This window comes from Mastomys coucha, unplaced genomic scaffold (assembly GCF_008632895.1).
Source record: "Mastomys coucha isolate ucsf_1 unplaced genomic scaffold, UCSF_Mcou_1 pScaffold22, whole genome shotgun sequence".
NCBI classification, from domain to species: Eukaryota; Metazoa; Chordata; class Mammalia; order Rodentia; family Muridae; genus Mastomys; species Mastomys coucha.
In genome coordinates, this window is record NW_022196905.1 from 187,420,575 (window position 1) to 187,441,034 (window position 20,460).

Here is a 20,460-nt window from a genome sequence, read left to right on the forward strand (position 1 = left end):
GAGCCTGCCCCATCTAGAGGTAGTCAGTCTCTGGGCTTTGTGAAGGTGAGCAGATTTTTTTTTTTTTTTTTTGTAAAAAAATGGAGTACTGTCCCTTTAAATTCTGCAAGTGAACTTGGCTAAGGAAGGCCAACAGCTCAGGGTCCAGCCCCTAGAAGAGAGAATAGCTCCAGACACTCCATTCTCAGGCTTTGCAAGGACACAGCTGTGCCAGTTCGCTCTGGCAGACTCCTGGCAGCATGGCGGTAAAGCTCTGGACCTTCCTGCTGGGCTTTGGGCTCAGCTGGGTTTGGCCAGCTTCTGCCCACCGGAAGCTCCTGGTGTTGCTCCTGGATGGCTTTCGCTCAGACTACATCAGTGAGGATGCCCTGGCCTCCTTGCCTGGTTTCAGAGAGATTGTGAACAGAGGAGTCAAAGTGGATTACTTGACTCCAGACTTTCCCAGCCTCTCCTATCCCAATTACTACACCCTCATGACCGGTGAGTACCTACCATGTCTGCGTCTTAGAGGGGAGGACACGGCTAGTGTTGTCATCTAATGTTCATATGTCCCTAGTCCCTTGGGACACCCAAGATAGGCAAGAGTCTATGTTCCCAACTAACACTTTCATTTCGTCACGGTTTTGTTGTTCCACAAATGTCCTCCCAAGGACCTATTTCAGACTGTCTGTAAAGAGAAGAGATGCTAACAGTAATATACAAAATTTGAAGATTTTTTTTAAAGTGGTTATTGTTGTTTGTTTCACAGACAAAATTCCAGATAGCTTCACATTTTCTAAGTTTAGGTGTAGACGATGGACAGGTCTCTGTGTACCTATACCGAACCTCTCTGTCCCTTTACTGCAGTCTAGATTCTTGCAGGCTGACTTATCAATGTGTAAGACAGTGATGGATTACTCTCAGGACCCCTCCATAGGGACTTTGCTTATAGACAACTTGGAAGGGACTCTTTAGGTCTCCTGCAGTAATGCCACCTTCTGCTTTGGCCTTCTGGGGCCAGGTAAAATGATACAGAGACAAGTAGTTTTTGTCATGCAATTCAGGTTGTCCAGCACCTATGAAAAGGGGGTTAAGCAGAAAGTGAGTACAAACCCCTGGTGAACCAGACTGAATCCCAGCTGCTTGTCTGGGAAAAGTAGATTTGGTTACAGATGATCTTCCTCCATCTGGAGTTGCCAGGGCACCAAAGGTGATTCTAGAAGGCCGAGCCTGCCCATTTGGTTTCCGCAACCTCGTCTGCTAATGTAGGTGGGTTTCCTACAAAATCAGCAAGAGGCTGTTGGATTTTTTGGCCAGCCTTACAAGGGCAACCAAGAAGGCAGTGACTGCTGGCTATACAGAGCACTGTGTGCTTTGAACCCAGGGAGAACTTTGAAATGATGTTACCAGATAAGACCTAAGATCTGTGACATCTCATTACATAGCTTTACAGAACTCCGAGGCCAAAGGAGTCTGAAAGTATCCTTAGCTGTGTGATTGGCCATAGGAACAATCCACTATATGACGATAACAGAAAAGGAGCCATGAACCCTCACATTTCTGTCTTGTGTGGGTACCTTAGGTATTCACAAAGTAACCATGCACTGACTCCTCCAAATGAAAGAGAATCTATACTTTGTGATTATTATATTTATGAGAACTAGAAATGAAGATGTGGGGGAGAGAAAAAAAAATCAGGCTGCACACAAACAAGGAATTTGTTTGTTATCTACCCATAACAAACAAACCAGTCTCTTAGATAAACAGTTAACAAAAGACTCTCTGGCCTTCCTTTGGCATGATTCTCTATGCTCACTCACTTGCTCACTGGGAAACAGTTTGCAGGCTTCTGGGTTACACACAGATGTAATTGTGTGTCCCAACCTGGTTCTCCACGGGGCGTTTCACATACACTGGCCACCCCTTCTCTAGTTGTCTTTCAGAGCCTGCCGGGAGACACAATTGATAAGCTGCCATGTGTAGCCTTTTCAATTACAGGGGTTAATGAACAAGATCCAGCTTATAAAGGCAGACTCCAATAAATAAAAAGGGACCATTGCAAACCCCACACCCAGACACGGAGCCAATGACATGGACGATTGTTTTTCAGCCTTACTTGCCTGACACGGCGTAAGTATACATTTGCACAGAGGTTCTGTCCAGCAAACACACATCTTTTCACGCTCTTGGTATCTACGGGATATGGACCGTACCAAGCAATCCCATAAACATGGTACAACCTTAGGCTGTGTGTCTTTGTAGTCTCAAAAATAAAATAAAATAAAACAAAACAAACAAAACTATCCCATAGGGAGAGCCTGTAGCTCCAAGCACACAAAGACCTCATTCTAATTCTGCCAAGCCTGAGGAGGTCACATACACCTTTTTCTATAGATAGATTTTTCAGATGGTAAATATATTATCTGATTTGAAAGTCTGCTCTTCTATTTGTTTTTAGAAGTGACGCTAGACATAGGCTGATGCCAGCAAGACTTGTGTTTATGTACAAATATCTTCAAGGATGATTCGTCTTGCACTTAAGGAGTAAATTCATGGTATGGAAGAAGACTTTTCAGACCATGAAATGTACCTATATCCTGTTTACTGTCCAAGAACTGACTGAAGATAAATTTAGACTATTTTTTCTGCAAAAAAATTATACTTATTTTTCCCCTGGATGTTGAGAAATCCCACTTGTGCTTATAAGGAAGAATATATCCATTGAGAATTCTGTTTAAACATATTGTTTAGCACTTGAGTGCTTTAAAAACCAACAAAATTGTTAGGTGGATCATTTGGTACCAAAAAGTAGGCTGTTGAGATTTCCCAGAATTCATGAGAGGAACCATTTTTGCTTCATTACATGGATTAGTGCCTGTAAGACCAAAAGCCCTTGATATAATAATGAGGGATAATGAGTTATTGGAAGGAAATACTGCTGGCCCTGGAGTCACAAGCACTTGCTTGGAGTCCCTGCAGGAAGAACTTTGACAATCCTCTAATGGCCCTCAGCCTCTGTGGGCCCTCGAGGGACTGTAGCCCAAAATGAGATGAACTGCCAGGTCTAGATCTCACCAGGTTTCAGGTGCTACTGGATGCAGACATGGAAATGAGCAATGCCTGGGAGTTCAGGATGCTAGGACTGGCCCCCATCTATTGTTTAGATGTCCTGTGTGCTGGAGGCTGGGTCCTCCAAGCAATTATGCTGAAAAATACTGAGAAGGCGTTTGGAGATAAGGACTACTGGGAAGTCCTCAGGTCATTGCAGGGACCTGCTCCCTGGAGAGAAACTAGTGTATTTCTCAAGCAAACCATGAGTCCTCACAAGATTGACTTATCATAGAAACTTGATAACCTGAGCCCTGGATAGACTCTGGATTTCTATTGTGAGAGACGATTTATTTCTTCCATGTGTTCTCTTGCCATGATGCCACGTGCCATCAGGACTTCTACAAAGCCCAAATCAATGGAACCACCCAGACCTGGGCTTACAGCCTTCAGAACCAAATCAAACAAGCTAATGTTCTTTATAAAGTCCTCGGCTTCAGACATTTCATAATAGTAACATAAACCAGATTAATACAACCTTCTAAGGAGGCTTTCATTTGTTAGAAATTAACAAATGGCTGAGACTCTCTAGAGACAGAATTCTCTCTCTCTTTCTCTCTCTCTCTCTCTCTCTCTCTCTCCCTCCCTCTCTCTCTCTCTCTCTCCCTCTCCCTCTTTCCCTCTTCTGTGTGTGTGTTTTACAAACACGTGAGTGTATGGCTGTGAGAACATATGTAGACATCAGGGGCTGAATTCTGAGATCTATCTTTATTGCTCTCTGTCTTATTGCTGAACTCAACCCACTGTTTTGGCTAATGTAGCTGGCCAGCAAGCTCCTGGGATCTTCCTGTCTCTGCTCCCTACTCCCAATGGTAAGGTTAGTGCTGCTCTTTTAAAACATGAGTGTTAAGGATTCAAAGTCAAATTCTCATGCTGGGGCATCAAACACTCTTGTTTACTAAATCATCTCCCTAGCTCCCAACATTCTTTTTTTTTATTAAATATTTTCTTTATTTACATGTCATATGATTTCTCCTTTCCCAGTTTCCCCTCCAAAAAACAAACAAACAAAAACAACAGGAACCAACCCCTGTTGCCTCCCCCCTCCCCATGCTTGCTACCCCACCCTCCCCCACTTATTGGCCCTGGCATTCCCCTACACTGGGGCACAGAACCTTCACAGGGCCAAGGGCCTCTCCTCCCATTGATGATCAACTTTGCAATCTTCTACTATACACATGCTGCCAGTACAGTCAGTCCCACCATGTATAGTCCTTGGTTGGTGGTTGAGTCCCTGGGAGCTCTGAGGGTACTAGTTAGTTCATATTGTTGTTCATCCTAAGGGGCTGCAAACCCTTCAGCTCCTTTGGTCCTTTCTCTAACTCCTTCATTGGGGACCCTGTACTCAGTTCAATGGATGGCTGTGAGCCTCTACATCTGTGTTAGTCAGGTAGTGTCAGAGCCTCTCAGGAGATAGCTATATTAGGCTGGCTTGTCCTTCCTTCAGTCTCTGCTTCATAGTTAATCTCTGCAACTCCTTCCATGGGTATTTGGTTCCCCCTTTTAAGAAGGAATGAAATGTCCACATTTTGGTCTTCCTTCTTCTTGAGTTTCTTGTGGTTTGTGAGTTGTTCTTCCTGTATTCTGAACTTCTGGGCTAATAACCATTTATCAGAGAGTGCATACCATGTGTTTTCTTTTGTGATTGGGTTACTTCACTCAGGATGATATTCTCCAGATCCATCTATTTCCCTAAGAATTTCATAAATTCATTGTTTTTAAAAGCTGAGTATTACTCCATTGTGTAGATGTGCCACAATTTCTGTATTCATTCCTCTGTTGAGGGACATCTGGGTTGTTTCCAGTTTCTGGCTATTATAAATAAGGCTGCTATGAACATGGTAGAGCATGTGTCCTTATTACATATTGGAGCATCTTCTGGGTATATGCCCAGGAGTGGTATAGCTGTGTCCTCTGGTAGAACTATGTCCAATTTCCAGAGGAACCGCAAAACTGATTTCCAGAGTGGTTGTACCAGCTTGCAATCCCACCAGCAATGAAGGAGTGTTCCTCTTTCTCCACAAAATCTCCAGCATCTGCTGGAGACAGAATTTTTTAGGACTGTCATTGAAGAGTGATGAATAAAGAAACTTATTTGTAAATAACTTCTGAGATTCTCCAGCCCCATCCAACCTGGAGAAGCCACTATGTGGATTTTCATCCCACCCCCACCCAAGGTATTTCCAACAGAACAAATGTGAATAAAATTCTGGTAGTAATTAAGAAGATCAACCAATCGAAAGCTGTAATCACTGAGTCTTAAAACAAAGCCTTTTACCAAGAAGGTTTACACTCAGCCTGAGGAAAAGAGCCACTCAGAGAACAGAGACCTACTAATAATTCTAAATTATATCACAATGGGTGGTGAGCTCAGTTGTTCACACTCTGCTCAAATTGTAATAGACATTCCAGTGCACACTGCCCCAGAACGTAACTGTTTGTAAACAAGGTCTTTAAAGAGAGGTTATGTGAGGGCTGGAGAGATGGCCCAGTGTCAAGAGCACTGGCTGCTCTTCCAGAGGAGCCAGGTTCCATCTAGCACCCACACGGCAACTGACAACTGTCTATAACTCTAGTTCCCAGGGATCTGACACCCTCACACAGACAAACATGCAGACAAAACACCAATGCACATAAAGTAAAAATAAAAAATAATAATAATAAAAAGAATGATTACATTAAGATGATATATTAGGGTGAGGTTCCTTTTCACTATGACTAGTGTTCTCCTAAGAAAAGGAAGAGATACCAGGTGTATAGTGTGCATCGAGAAAAGGCCAGGTTATTACACAGCAAGGAAAAATTCAGAGAGAGGAACTTCAGAGGAAACCAAACCCAGCATCTCTTTCATCTAGCTTCTGAACTATGAATCAGTTCACACTGTTCAAACTACTCAGCTCGGGGTATTTTGCTGTGGCATTCTGTTGGGGTGTGAACCTGTGGGGTCAGGGGAGGAGAGGAAACCTGGGCAAATTCAAACAGAAAGGGTCAAGAAGTAGTTACTTGATATTCTGTAAAGGTCAGAATGGAGAATTTCCTTCCAGTCACAGTAGTACAAGGAAATAGTTTTGTTGGCACTGAACCGTAGCCCAAGTTAGCTCTGAGCTCATCTTCTTCTTGCCTCAGCCCTCTTCTTTGGTGTTAGGATTATAGATATGAACCATCATGCCTGCTGAGAAAGCAACATGATGATGCTCAGATCTGGGATAGGCAAACAGGCAGAGGCATGGCTTACATGCTTATATCTGCCTTTCTGCATAGTCTTTCTGAAGTCCAGTGTGTGTGGATCAAGTTAATGTTAGTTAAAATGCAACCACTCTAACCACAGGTGGTTAGAGTGCATTCGGTTTAAGTTCCCTTTACTGGGGAACTTTCTGGAAGGTGAGTGTTTCTTTGGTGGGCAAACTCACATTTGATTTGATGGAATTCACATAAAAATCAAGGAAGGAAATAAATAAAGTCATTCGTTCAACTCAGGTCATGGGTCAGAGAAAATACTACCCATTGTCAGGAACACTTGTTTGTTAAGGTTTTGAAACTCCTGGTTAAAAAGTTGGAGTGATCCAGAAATGCCCGGAGTAGCTGATAAGCCAGTCTAGAATTTTAAAAAATTTGGCCAGTGTGTGAGAACATGCTGAAATAATTTCTATGCTTAAAAGCAGTAAACAAAAGGAAGGGGTGGGGTGAATGTCTTGCTCTACTGACCTCAGAATGTTAGCAGGAGTGTGGACTAAGAGGATACGGATCAGAGGTGATACCCAGGACAAAGGTTTAGGTGTCAGGATGGGCCCAGGAGGCAGGCAGTGAGACTGTGCCTAATGGTGCTTTTATAAATCCTTTGTGGGATTCAAAGCAAAAGCCAGGATATTAAGTACCCCTAATTAGTGTTTGTGCCAGTGTTTTTCCTCTCACACTCCCAGAAATTGTATGTGTTGCAAATTCTTACCAGGTATCAAGGATGCAACATTCTATGGGTAACAAACTGCAAGGCGAGGAGGCATGCTTCCCTACACTTTCAAGAAAACGCCTGATGGAAATTAAAACCAGCCATCACTTGGACCAAAGGAAAACAGTGCAGAAAGTACTTAAACAGTTATGTTTTGAGAAAAGCACACATTCTTAGGCCGTTGCAGAATTCAAGCTATTGTGGGGGTAGGGCACGATCCCCACAAACCTCTACTTACCCGCAGCACCAGGGAGAATGAAGCTTTCTCAGCTCTCTGCTCTGGAACTCAGCATTGACGAGACCACTAAGCACACCCTTATGTTAACAGATTTAGACACCTCCACTAGTGTGTTCTGTACTTGGGCGTCTTTCTCCTTTCTCCTATATCAACCCCTTAGCTTCTGTTTTCACAGGTGGCATCCTGGTGGTCCAGGTTCCATGCCTCACTTTGGAGTCTTGTGCAATACCATTTGACACACCTCCTTGACAGCCCAATGGGTGCCATTACACATCCCCACCCCTATCTCTCTACTTCCTCTTTGTTCATAGACTCCTCCTTGGTCCTTACTTCTGACTTTTCCTCATCCTCCTGACCCTTCTCCCTCACAGACTGAGTCAGCTACACTTACAAGGCGCATGCCCAGACTGATTCTTCCATCTCTGTTGCCAGTACCTGGTAGAAACCATGCCTGTATTTTTGCCTAGAGCTGCTTCCCTGCTCTGGCTATCCTGCCTTTCATGTTCTATAGTCACATGACAGAACCAGAGAAGTCTTTGGAAAACATGCATCTGCCTGTGTCACTCTTTGGACAAAACTTCAAGGAAACTCCATTGTCACCCCAGTCTTTATTACTCTTGTGGCCAATCTGTGCATTCTAGCACAGTGAGACACTCCTTAGATACTCAAAAGCATGAGGTAGTGTTATGAGATAACTTGTACCCACTGTGACATTTGTGACTTGTAGGAAAGAGGGCCCCTAGATAGGTAGTTTAGGCAAATAAGACCGTTAGAATAATCCCTAATTTAATATCACTTATGTCTCTATATGAGGAGAAAATTGGAACCCAGATAGGTCTAATGGGAAGACCATCTGAAAGCCCACGAAGAGGATGGTTGTCTCAAGCCCAATAGAGAAGCCTCAGAAGCATGAGTCTGGTTGATGCCTTCATCTTGGACTTCTGGCCTCTAAGCTGATTTTTTTTTTTTAATCAGGGTATTTTATCACTGTGTACTGCCTGCTTTTCTGTGTCAACCTGAAACAAGCTAGAGTTCCCAGGGAGCCTCAGTTGAGGAAATGCCTCCATGAGACCCAGCGATAGGCATTTTTTCAACTAGTGACCAGTGGGGAGGGGCTCTGCCCATCATGAGTGGTGCCATCCCTGGGCTGTTGGGTTCTATAGACAGTAGGTTGAGCAAGCCATGTGAAGCAAGTCAGTAAGCGGCACCCCTCTATGGCCTCTGCATCAGCTCCTGCCTCCAGGTTCCAGCCCTGCTTGAGTTCCTGTCCTGACTTTCTCCAGTGATGGACTATGATCTGGAAGGGTAAGCTGAATTAACCCTTTCCTCCCCAGCTTGCTTTTTGGTCATAGTGGTTCTTTTCATCGCAGCAATAGAAACCCTAATAAGACATACAGCAACAGAAATGAAACTGGAACAAAGGTCTTACTTATCTCCTAAACAAGGTCAGCTTTGTAGGTGCTGAGGACTAGAACTTGAACATATGTTTTTGAAGGGTACCTATTACACATGGTAGAGTAGAAAGAGTGAGGGAATTGCTACAAAAAATACAGTCTGCCTTAGTTACTGTTCTATTCCTGTGAGGAAACACCATGACCAAGGCAATTCTTATATTTTTAAAGCATTTAATGTAGGGAGGCATAGTGCTGGACAAGGAGCTGAGAGCTTTACATCTTGATCCACAGGTAGTAGGCAGACACACACACACACACACACACACACACACACACACACACACACAAGAGAGATAGAGAGAGAGAGAGAGAGAAAAGAGAGAGAGAGAGACAGACAGACAGACAGACAGACAGACAGAGACAGAGAGAGAGACAGAGACACAGTGAGAGACACAGAGAGAGACAGAGACACAGAGAGAGACAGAGACTGGGCCTAGCATGGGCTTTTGAAACCTCAAAGCCCATTCCCAGTGACACACTTCCTCCATCAAAACCACACCTCCTAATCCTTTCCAAGTAGTTCACCAACTGGAGACTAAGCCTGTGAATATGTGAGCCTATGTGGGCCATTCTCATTCAAACCACCACACAATTTAATCTATTTTGACATACATTTTGACTTTTAGAATTTGATCAGCCTTAAGTTTTAATATTTTTTAAAAAGTAGGATGGACAAAGTAAAAATTAGCCAGTGGGTTTATTGTGTAGAGAGAATGAGAGTGTATGTGTGTTAAATTAGCATTATTATAGCTGTGCACATTATACAAGCTGTCAGTACGTTCAAACTAAGTTATGCTTAAGTTACAAGAAAATCCAAACAGTACCAGAGACATGATTTATTTCTCTGTCATAAACATGACTTGTGGAATTAACTCTGCCTCCATCTTTCTGCACGTTGGGACCCAGATTGAAGACAAGCATCTTTTAGAAGAGACATGGTACTTGCTCGGGAGACATGAAAACAGGAAATAGCAGAACAATGCGGTGTGTTTGCAATCTCCGCTCAGAGGTGGCACAAATCACACGTGCTCACATTTCAGTGACTGACGAACACCACATGACCAAGCTTGATGCCAGGAGTGAGGGATTTATAGTGCTCCCAGAAGGAAGGCCAGGAGCTGTCCTTAGCTTTAGTGCAATGAGTCACAGATACGTGGCTTAAAAAACGATATCAGCTGCAAGTAAGAACCCTGTAGATCTTATTGCACTTAACCAACTTTGAGGATTGGAGGATTTTGAGGACACCTAAAGTGTCAAAGATTGTTTATGAGGGAAATAGTAAAATAACATGGTCTCTTAGTTACTGTCCTATTGCTGTGAAGAAATACCATGGCCAAGGAAACTCTTATAGTAAGAATGTACTTGGGGGATTGCTTACAGTTTTAGAGGGTTAGTCCATATAATCATGATGGGGAGCAGATAATCATGGCTGTGAGCTTTACATCCTGATTCACAGGCAGAGAGAGAGAGAAAGAGAGACAGACAGACAGAGAGAGAGACAGACAGAGACAGAGACAGACAGAGACAGAGACAGACAGAAAGGCAGAGAGAGACTTTAACTGTGGTGCTGGCAAGTTGGCAACTCCTCACCTTTCCTAGTTCTACTAACTGGGCTCTGAGCATTCAAACATATGAGCCCATGGGGACCGTTCTCATTCAAACCACCACACAGACCAAATCAGGACATAACCTAAAGTGAAAAAATGGAGGAACTTAATTTAACCATATGCAGACAGATGCCTGGACCTGGGAAGAAGTGGGTGTTATTGGGAGTTACAAGGTCTTGATCATCCATAGAGAATGAGTTTATTGTTGAACATTGTAAGATATGCAGAAAGACTTTTAAGTAGGGAATTAAATTTGAGCCAGATAAAGAAAAAAAAAACACCAATAAAGAATGTGTCAGTAGGAAGGCATGACAGACTAAGAGAAGCCAATGTGAATAAGACAGATGAAGAGCCATTAAAGGCACCGGCTATTTAGATGTGGTTAGAGGGACACAGAGAGCAGAGTTTGTAAAGTTACAAGTGATTGGTGGAAGTCTTTGAAAACCCAGGGAAGGATAATGCAGTGAGCTCTCTGCTCCATTTTCCCTGCAATGGATGAACATCCATCCTTTGTGAAAGGGAAGAGTCAAGTTTGAAGACTCCCTTTGAGAAAGGATTTTCTGATGAGGAGATAGGAAATAATTAAAGGGGAGGGAGCTTGCGGAGTTTCCAAGGTGGAGACACATTCTCTCTGCCTTCCACACATCTAATGGAGTTCTCACAAATGCAATTAACATGTAGCTTCTCATCTGAGGGAACTTTAACTTCTCCTACTTATTTTCCAAAGACACCTAAGAGCATCTATCTCTTCATACTCCAGAGTAAATCCACTGTGCTTGTAACAAACCCAATGAAGCTGCTGATAGCATACTGGGTGGGTGAAGCTCGGGCAAGAGAAGCCCTAAAGAGCCCTGGCCAACTTATGCCTTCAAGGGGGGAAAAGTGTGGTAAGTGTTTACAAGAAAGACTGTCTCCTGGCACATCATTATTTAAGCTTCCATCAACAACCTCCCCACACTGAAGTACCCCTTTTCAAAAAGCATGTTTCTCTTGGCCCCTGGTGATGAGGGGTGTTCTTACTGAATAGCAGTGGTCTGTTAGAAACCCGCTCCCTGAAAGAGAGATTGGTGAGGTAGTGGCGAAAGCCCTAAAATGTGGCGAAAGCTTTTGATTACAATAACAGCAGCCCTTTTTCTTTATCCCCCAGAAGGTTCATCCAAATGGAGCCCTTGTGGTCTACAAGCAATGGCGGATCCAGCCCTGGTCCTGCTTGCCCTAACCCATTTTTTGATTGATAGAACCACATGCCTTTTCCTAAGGCTTCTGGGAGTTTGGTTAAACTATTCAGTTCTTAGGACCTGCTTCATACCGAAATCCTGTGCCAAAAAGGAGTAAAAGTCACTTGAAATTAATTTGGAGAGAACCTGATTCATCAAGTTAACATTTCTTTCAGAGACCGTTTAACAACACCTACTCACATTTCGTCATCTACTTGGGTGAATAGGGCTATTGTATGTACCCCACGATCTAAACAGGCAGGGACCTGGGTGGGTCTGATGCTCAGGTCCTATGTGTAGCATTTGACTCTTGCTGGACACTTTTCTTAATTGTAACCAACGTGTACCTTTAGTCCTTTTGAGGACAAGGAGAGAAGATCCAATAGACAGGTCTTAGAGCGACCTCGAGACAAAGAGCTGAGCACGCTGGAATTATAAATACACCGTGGTTTGGAATATGGCAGATGCTCTGGCCATGCGTATCTTCTAGATGAAGTGCCTCTGCAGATGCCCAGTCTGTGGCAGGACCAGTAGTCATGGGAATGTACGCAAGCATCTTCGACAGGCAGGCAACCAGTGTGCTGTGGGTTGTTAATGGATTGGACCAGGTACTCTAGCCTGTCACTGACAGCTGGAGTAGCCTTGTCCACTCACCCTAGTATGTCTAGCTAGAGTGACCCATGTGGGACAAGTTGGGAAGCCACAGAGGGTCCAGGAATGGGAGTGTCAGGTCAAATCTCTCCTCCTGGTCTTGCCACAGTTAGCTGAGATTTCGGATAAGCCACGCTACCTTGCTACTCCTGTGTCTGAAAGGATTGCCAACTATGCATGAGTGACTGCCAAGTGTGTGCTAGGGATGCTGTAGGTGTCGGAAGCCTAGTAGTGAAATTCCAAGGAGAGTCTGGGTGCTAGAGAAGGAGCCAGGGTTGGGCTTATGCCCGATAGTTTTATGTTAATTCTACACTGACTATAGTCATTTGGGATGGGGAAACCTCAATTGAGAAAATGCCTACACCAGATTGGTCGGTGGGCAAGCCTCTGGGGCATTTTTTTTTTTTTTAATTAACAATTGGTGTAGGAAGGGCTAAGCCCATTATGGGTGGTGCTATCCCCACGTAGGATGTCCTGTGTTCAGACAGCAATCTGAGAAAACCAGAGAACATCATCCTCTCATGGCTTCTACATTAGCTTCTCTATCCAGGTTTCTGTCCTATTTATGTTCCGGCCTCACTTCCCTCAGTGATGTGGGACTGTAAGCTGAAATAAACTTTGCTGCCCAAATTGCTTTGGGTCATGGTGTTTGTTTTGTTTTGGTGGTTTGGTTTGGTTTGGTTTGGTTTGGTTTTCACAGCAATAGAAACCCTAAATCCAGGGAGATGACAACCCATGAGATTTTGCATCCTTTGTTACAAAGCACCCTGACCTGCTTCATGCATTCAAAGAAAGCTCTTTTGTATCTCACTGGTGATGATGGGCTATGACAAGGATTCTGGGCTGAGGAAGTGAGGGCCACAGCCAAAGTCCCCATATCATAGGCGTAGTGGTTGAGGCAGCCCCAAAATTCACCTAAGAGACTTCCAGAACATGTTCTCTTCTTCCAGACACTGCACACAAACTCACCAGCTCTGTGCATGTCTGGCTTTTCATGAAAGAGGGCCTGTGTGTTTAAACACTTGACTTTCACAGGTGAACCTGAGAAAACATTCCGATTTAATGCTTGAAGGCAAAAATCCTAAACACACATTGATGTTTTGGAGAAAACCTGTAATTCTGTATTCATCAATTACTCACTACCATAGTGTGGCAGCCTCATCTGGGACACACTCCCTACATCCCTGCTACCTCTGCACTGCCGGGCCAGACAAATGAAACATCCATTAAAGAATATTATCCCTTAATTCCCCCAACCCCTGGCGATATGAACTTGGACACCTGTTTTCTTCTCTGGGTCTCAGTTTCTATCAGTTGTGACATAGACAACCTAAATGCCTTCATGCCTGAGCCAATGGAGGATAAACGTGGGAGGGCATGAGGACCAGAAGACACTCGGGCTACCTTCTTGGCTTCAACAGCCTCTAGAAAATGTTGCAAAGGCACCGGGTGAGATATTTTCCAAACTCTGTGATGTGTAGCTAAGTGATGAGTTCTTTAAAACCTTTCTATACATGGTCCTCCATCTCAGGTCAACACTGCTCCTTGGTGTTGAGGCGGTCTTCCTTCTTTACTCTGTCTAGCCAGGTCCACCAGGAAGCAGAAGAAAGCTAGCAGTATCACTAAGGGCAGTGAGAGACTATTAACACATTTTTGAGCATTCAAATTCTGTACCCTCCCGCCATATGTACCACATCCATGAAAACCACAAACACATACATTAAAAAAAATCCACAAGGTTGATAAAACACACACACACATGGTAATAGCACCTGAAGAAGCCACTTAGGTTGACCCCTGACCTCCACATGCACTTGTAGGCACACGCACTTGTGTCTATGCACACACACATGGTCATTTCTCTCCATCCCAAAGGTGTTCTCAAGCTTAGTAAGGATGAAGCAAGTTTTGTGATTTCCTTTCCCCTCAGTCTACATTGCAAGCTAGTGAACGACAATTGGTCAGGGCTCAGGAGGCCCCCAGTTAATGTTACCCCATTACTCTTTGAAAACCACTGCTAAAGAGGGTCCTCCACTGACCCAATAAAGAACACAATTAAAGACAGTCCATGAGTCTCCACCTTGTATACAACTTGCATTCCTCAAATGGGTCCTTTACACTACCCCTGCAAGCCAGGCTAGTCCCCATAGCCATCTGCCTTGTTCTTGGTCTACAACTCCTTAAGGGCATAAGTCGACAGCAGGCAGTCTATGCAGTGGGACCCCAGACTTGCTTTATGGAGGTATTGATTCCCATCTGTTGGCCTTTCCTGGCTCCACATGGATAACTAGACATCTGTCTGACTCCATAGAGGCAGGCTTACATTGTCTATTTTTTCTCTTGGGCTCTGAGATTTTGTTGTTGAGCCCCCCACCTCCCACCCCCATTGGCTGAGATTCCATTATTTTTCTGATAACTTTCTTAGTATATTTTAATTTGCCTATTTTGGGTTTCTCTGGATCCTGCATTCTTGTGATTATATTCCGAAGGCCTCCAAGTTCCTTTCCCTTTTCTTTACATTCTTACGTGTTCTTCTCATTGCTAAGGCCAAAAGCGACAACAGAGCCGTGTTCAGTCTGCCATTTTGGACTTTTGAGTACCCTGGGCCCATTCCTGGCTTTAACTGGGCTGTAAGAGTGGAACTAATCTCAGATTCCACTTACTTCCAAACTGACCCATCTTCCTGCATCTTACCCAGCTGAGCCATGATCTATACACTCCGGTGGGTGACTGTTACATCCGCTTTGGCATGCCTCTATGTCTGTAAAATATAAAACTCAGTCTGTATGAGTAGCTTTAAGAATACTTCAGAAGCCCACTCTGTGCAGATCTAGATGTCCCCAGAGACATTCAGCATTCCAGAAGGTAAACTGCAAAAGGAGCTCTGCATGGCTTGGCAAATTTACCTTATTGAACAGAACAGGACAGAGGCCAAGACTCAAGCTGTCTTAGAGTTCTGCTGCACCAAATGCAGGGATCTGAATGGAGACAAGGCTGGGCCTCCTCTAAGGTCACAGATGGAAGCATGGTCACTCCTACTCTGTGTTTCTGTTTCTTTTTGTTTTTGTTTTTGTTTTTGTTTTTAACCAGACTAAGTCTTTTCGCCAAATCCCCAACCCCCATCATTGCTGTATGCACTTGCATGGGTAACCTTCTCTGGACTGCTGTGGCTTCTATCTCACTCCCTGTGTGTGCAAGATGGAATTCAGGTAAGGGAGGAAGTGGAACTGTCTAGAGCAGCAAGTCTCAACCTGTAAGTTAGAACTCCTGAAAGTGCAGTCTGAGATGTGGGAAAGCCTGAGCTGGTTCAGGGGTCCCCAGACCTGCAACGAGGCCAGGATGTGAAGTTCTCTGACTCTTGGACATTCAGGCACTGCTGGGAGTTGAGGAAGAGCAGAGAATGGAGTCGGGGGCCATAGGCTGCCGCCATCTAGCCCAGGGGCAGGAAAAGGGGAGCTATGGCTTGTCCCAGTGGTGATTGTCCTTAGCTTGGTTAATGCAAGTATGGTGGTCGTTGTGACTAGGAGCACAGAGAGACCTTCTACGGGAGAATTAAACTGCGGTTCTGTGATCCACAGCTGATCTTGATGAGAGAGAGAGTCCATGGTTCTAAACAGTTTATTGGTTATCCATGGCAGAAAATGGATGCATAATGTACCATACCCACTTCTCAGGGTGGACCTGAGATTAAATAACTTTTGCAGGGAAGAATGTCTAGGAAGGAAAGCCTATTGGCTAAGCCTTCTGGGACTCTAGGTACCTCATTAGCATGGAGAACTCTGTTTTGGGCCTACGTGACCATAGGACACGTTTCTATTATGTAAGAAGCACAGAATGTGTTCCAGGTCAGGAATCTGGTAGGGAACAGGGCGTCGCCTAAGCCTCGGGTGTGTGCCCCCCCCCCCCCCCCCCCCCCCCCCCCGAGTCTCCGGGTCTTAACCTGCTCTGTCTTACCAAACTCCCTGGAATAGTTTTACATCTCACAGTTACAAAGGTGCAAAATAATCTCATGGTTGGAGGTCACCACAGCATGAGGAACTCTATTAAAAGGGCCACAGCATCAGGAAGGCTGAAAGCCTCTGACTGCTCCAGAAGGTCACACACTGCTTAAGGTGTTTGCCTAGTGAATTTTTTGCTCCCTGGAGCATTCATTGTTTCTTCTTGGTGGTACAAACTTCCATATTTTTTTCTTCCAGCTGAAATTCTTAATTCTGGAAAGAGCCTTCCCTTTCTCATTTCCTAGTAGGTCCTGAAAACCATGAAACCTGCTTCACCTTTCTCCTGTATGCTCTCTCTCTCTCTTTCTCTCTCTCTCTCTCTCTCTCTCTCTCTCTCTCTCTCTCACACACACACACACACACACACACACACACAAACACACTTCCTCCTTTCTTTCTCTTAGTCATTTTAGTGGAAGATGAAGCAGTATTTCCTTATGGTTTTAATTTACATTTCCCCAATGACTAATGGTGGTTGGCATCTTTTCATGTGCTTTTGGATATTTGATAACTTCATAAGAGACCTGTCTATTTAAATCCTTTAGCCTTTAAAAAAATTAGATTGTCTTTTTAAATTTTTAGCTGTAGGAATTCATTATACATTCTGGATATAATTTTTATGAGATATATGATTTATAATCCAGGTTGTGAGCTGCCTTTTGACTTTTTGATGGAACATCTTAAGGTACATGCTAAATGTGAATGAGGTTTTATTTATCAGTTTTTAAAAATCACCATTTATACTTTTTCTGGAAAATTTGAGAAGTTATTGTCTAAACCCAAATCACAGAGATATCCCCTGTATTTTCTCCTAAGGGGTTTATACATCTAACTCTATTTAGCTTTGTGAGTCATTGTGAACTTAAAGTAATCATAACTGTTAGAGTTTATCTTTAGGGTCTCAATTTTATTCCGTGTGTGTATGTGTGTGTGTGTGTGTTCTTCTGCAAAGGTTATGATATTATGAATGCCACGTGGCTTTGTAGTTGGTTTTAAGAGCAGTATGTTTCCAACTTTGTTCTTTTTAAAGATTGTTTTGGTTGTTCTGAGTTTTCATATGAGTTCAGAATTGAATTGGTCAGTTTACACCCCACTGCCGAAAAAAAAAAAGGTGCACTAATCAGAATCCAATTGGGATTATACTGAATCTGTAGATAAACTGAGAGGATATATTAATAAATCTTCCCCTTGATGAACATGGGGCATCTGTAGTGAGAATTCTGGAGTTTCAGTTTCTTTTAAAAACACAAAAGTAGAAATGTACTTTCGTCTTAATCCCAGGTGTGGGAGATTATCCATAGCAGCTGACTTTGGTTTGCCTCATGCTCTAGCAGGGGTGTGATTTTGCCAGCTGCAGATAGTTTCTGTGATTGTGTGATGTCTGGAGCTCTAAGGACTTTTCAGAGGGTAGATAAATGCTAGGCCCTGAGAAAAGTGGTAAGTTGTTTGTTGTTGGTTGTGGTTTGTTAGGTAGTTGCACAAAGAAAAGGGAAGAAGAAATTAGACATCCTGATCAAACTTGCCCCAAGGAACTCTACACTCCCTGTCGGCAGGAACTCTATACTCCTTGTCGGCAGGAAGTAGTCTAAAAATAACATTGCCTCCTTTCTGAGCCCTGATTTTATTCAGGGATCTCTTTTTTTTTCCCTCTCTATTCATTGTTTCTCTCCTACCTAGTGTTAGGGAGTTGAAGGGATGGAAGAAAACAGAGTGGAGAAGAGTTGGAGAAAGAAGAACCCACAGAAAAGCGAATGCCAGCTACAAATATCTCTCTACTTTTTCCAGGTTTCCACCAGCAATACTTCGTACTTTTTGCTGTACTAATCTTGCATTTTCTGTGTTAAATATGCCCATATACTTATATCTTTTGATGTTATGATAGGAACTAGTTCCCTAATTTCATTTATCTAACATACAGAATACACGTGATCTAGTGTAGTCTTAACTATCTTCGTGAATCTTTAAATTAATTCAAATATTCTTGTAGATTTTTTTTTTTTTTTTTTTTTTTTTTTTTTTTTTTTAGCATTTTCAAGCATAAGACCATGTTTTCTACAAACAAAAGCAGGTGCTTCTTCCTCTCTAGGCAGGGCACAGAATGCACATTTCCAGACTGTGTACTATACTCCGTGTCATGCTAAGTACTATAGACATTCAGCTACAGCTGTCCTTCCTGGTTCCAAGGACAGGATTCACTGGGCAACTCTCTTCTAAGCATCTCTCCTTCAGACAGAGATCTTGTAGCTGTCTGTCCACTCAGATATCCACGGTACGAGAGTCCCCGCCTTTCCTGGCTTCCTGCAGACTAAGCAGCCTCCTGGGTCCCTACGTTTCAGACCCTCCTTTGTGTGTCTCAATGGACAATGTGAACAATAAGCGTGACTGGCGTTGAGGATAAAAGAGATGATTCAACCTCAGACACTCAGCTACTTATTCCAAATGGGCAAGGCTGTACAATTGTGGAAAATGGTTTAAACAGGCCTCTTTTGATATTCCACATCTGGGACACTGACCCAGACCACTAAGATGCAGCTTTAGCCTACTTGCTTTCCAACTGCATTTGATCGTGGGGACATAGGGATGGTGCGATGCTTCAGTCAGAGCGGCATGGGGCCTGCTCTACTGCCCACTCCCCTGCCTCTCGCTCTCTGACGCTTTGTAGAAACTCAATAAATGCCTCTTTGATTAAAAACTACATTTATTTATTTACTTATTGTATGTGTGTGTATGTGTGTGTGTGTGTGGTGTGTATGTGTGTGTGTGCTGTGTGTGTGTGTGTGTGTGTGTGGTGTCTGTGTGTATGGTGTCTGTGTATGTGTATGGTGTGGGGGTGGTATAAGTTTGCATATGTGTGGGGTGTGGGTAATGTGTGTGGTGTGTGTGGTATGTGTATGGTATGATGTTTGTGAGTATGTGGTGTAGTGTGTGTGAGTATGTGGTGTGGTGTGTGTATGGTGTGTGTGGTATGTGTGTGTATGGTGTGTGTGGTATATATGTGGTGTGTGTGATGTGGTGTGTATGTGGTGTGGTGTGTGTGGTGTGGTGTGTATGTGGTGTGTGTGTGTGTGTGTGTGTGTGTGGTGTGTATGTGTGTATGCCTCTGTGTGTGTGGTGTGTGTATGTGTGTATGCCTCTGTGTGTGTTTGTGTGTGGTATGTGTGATGTGGTGTGTATGTGGTATGGTGTGTGTGGTGTGGTGTGTATGTGGTATGGTGTGTGTGGTGTGGTGTGTATGTGGTGTGTGTGTGGTGTGGTGTTTGTGAGTATGTGGTGTAGTGTGTGTGAGTATGTGGTGGTGTGTGTGTATGGTGTGTGTGGTATGTGTGTGTATGGTGTGTGTGGTATGTATGTGGTGTGTGTGATGTGTGTATGTGGTGTGGTGGTGTGTGTGGTGTGGTATGTATGTGGTGTGTGTGTGTGTGTGTGTGTGTATGTTGTGTGTATGTGTGTATGCCTCTCTGTGTGTGGTGTGTATATGCCTCTGTGTGTGTTTGTGTGTGGTGTGTGTGATGTGGTGTGTATGTGCTGTGTGTGTAGTATAGTGTGAGTGTGTGTGTATTTGTATGTGTGGTGTGTGCACGTGTGTATGCCTCTGTGTGTGTTTGTGTGTGGTGTGTGTGTGTTTGGATCAGGAGTCAGATCTCCCCTTTCACGACGAGGTTCCTGGGGATTGAACTCAGGTCATTATGCTTGTTGCGAGTGCCTCTACCAGCTGTGTTACCTCTGGTGTCCCCTTCCTTGTCGTCTTGGTTTTATTTTAAAGTCATTTGTAACTGTTTTACCCCAGACAGTTTCCTTTTTAGCTGTCCTTTTCCCCACACCTAGCACTAAAAAGCTCTTGCTACCATCCATTAAGGAGATAATTTCAGCTGAAGAAAAGTCCAAAGGACGGTGGCAGAAAGCCACCTCAGACACAGCTGCAGGGGCCTCTTTGCCTTCTCCTCCACAGGGCTAGCCCACACTCAGCCCAGGAAGCATTGTGGGATCTCAAAGCAGGAATGGATGTAATTGTTTTTGCAAACCCTTTCCAAATGTCATAAACAGCAAGTAGGTATGGGAGCCCCGCAGTTTACCTTTATAGAAAATTCCAGATTGGTGAGTAGCCCAGCCCTCTGGAGCTTTCAAAAGGTCTTTCATGTCACCCAAGAGTTGTTTTACTTTGGAGGTCCTGAGCCTGGGGGACCCTCAGCAGCAGCAGTGCCCTGGGCGCCGTGGTGTGAGGCAGAGAGGGTTCTGGGTTAGCTCTGCTCCTCCTTCCAGGT

At 43.9% G+C, this 20,460-nt stretch overlaps 1 protein-coding gene across 1 annotated transcript in view; it reads left to right on the plus strand.

Moving 5' to 3' along the window:
- Positions 1-210: 210 nt before the first annotated feature.
- Positions 211-20,460, plus strand: part of Enpp6 (ectonucleotide pyrophosphatase/phosphodiesterase 6) — a 112,828-nt gene continuing 92,578 nt past the window's right edge. Inside the window, exon 1 of the mRNA XM_031342886.1 lies at positions 211-480. Within this exon, the coding sequence (XP_031198746.1) occupies positions 240-480 (241 nt within the window). The 5' untranslated portion in view covers positions 211-239. The remainder of the gene's footprint in view (positions 481-20,460) is intronic.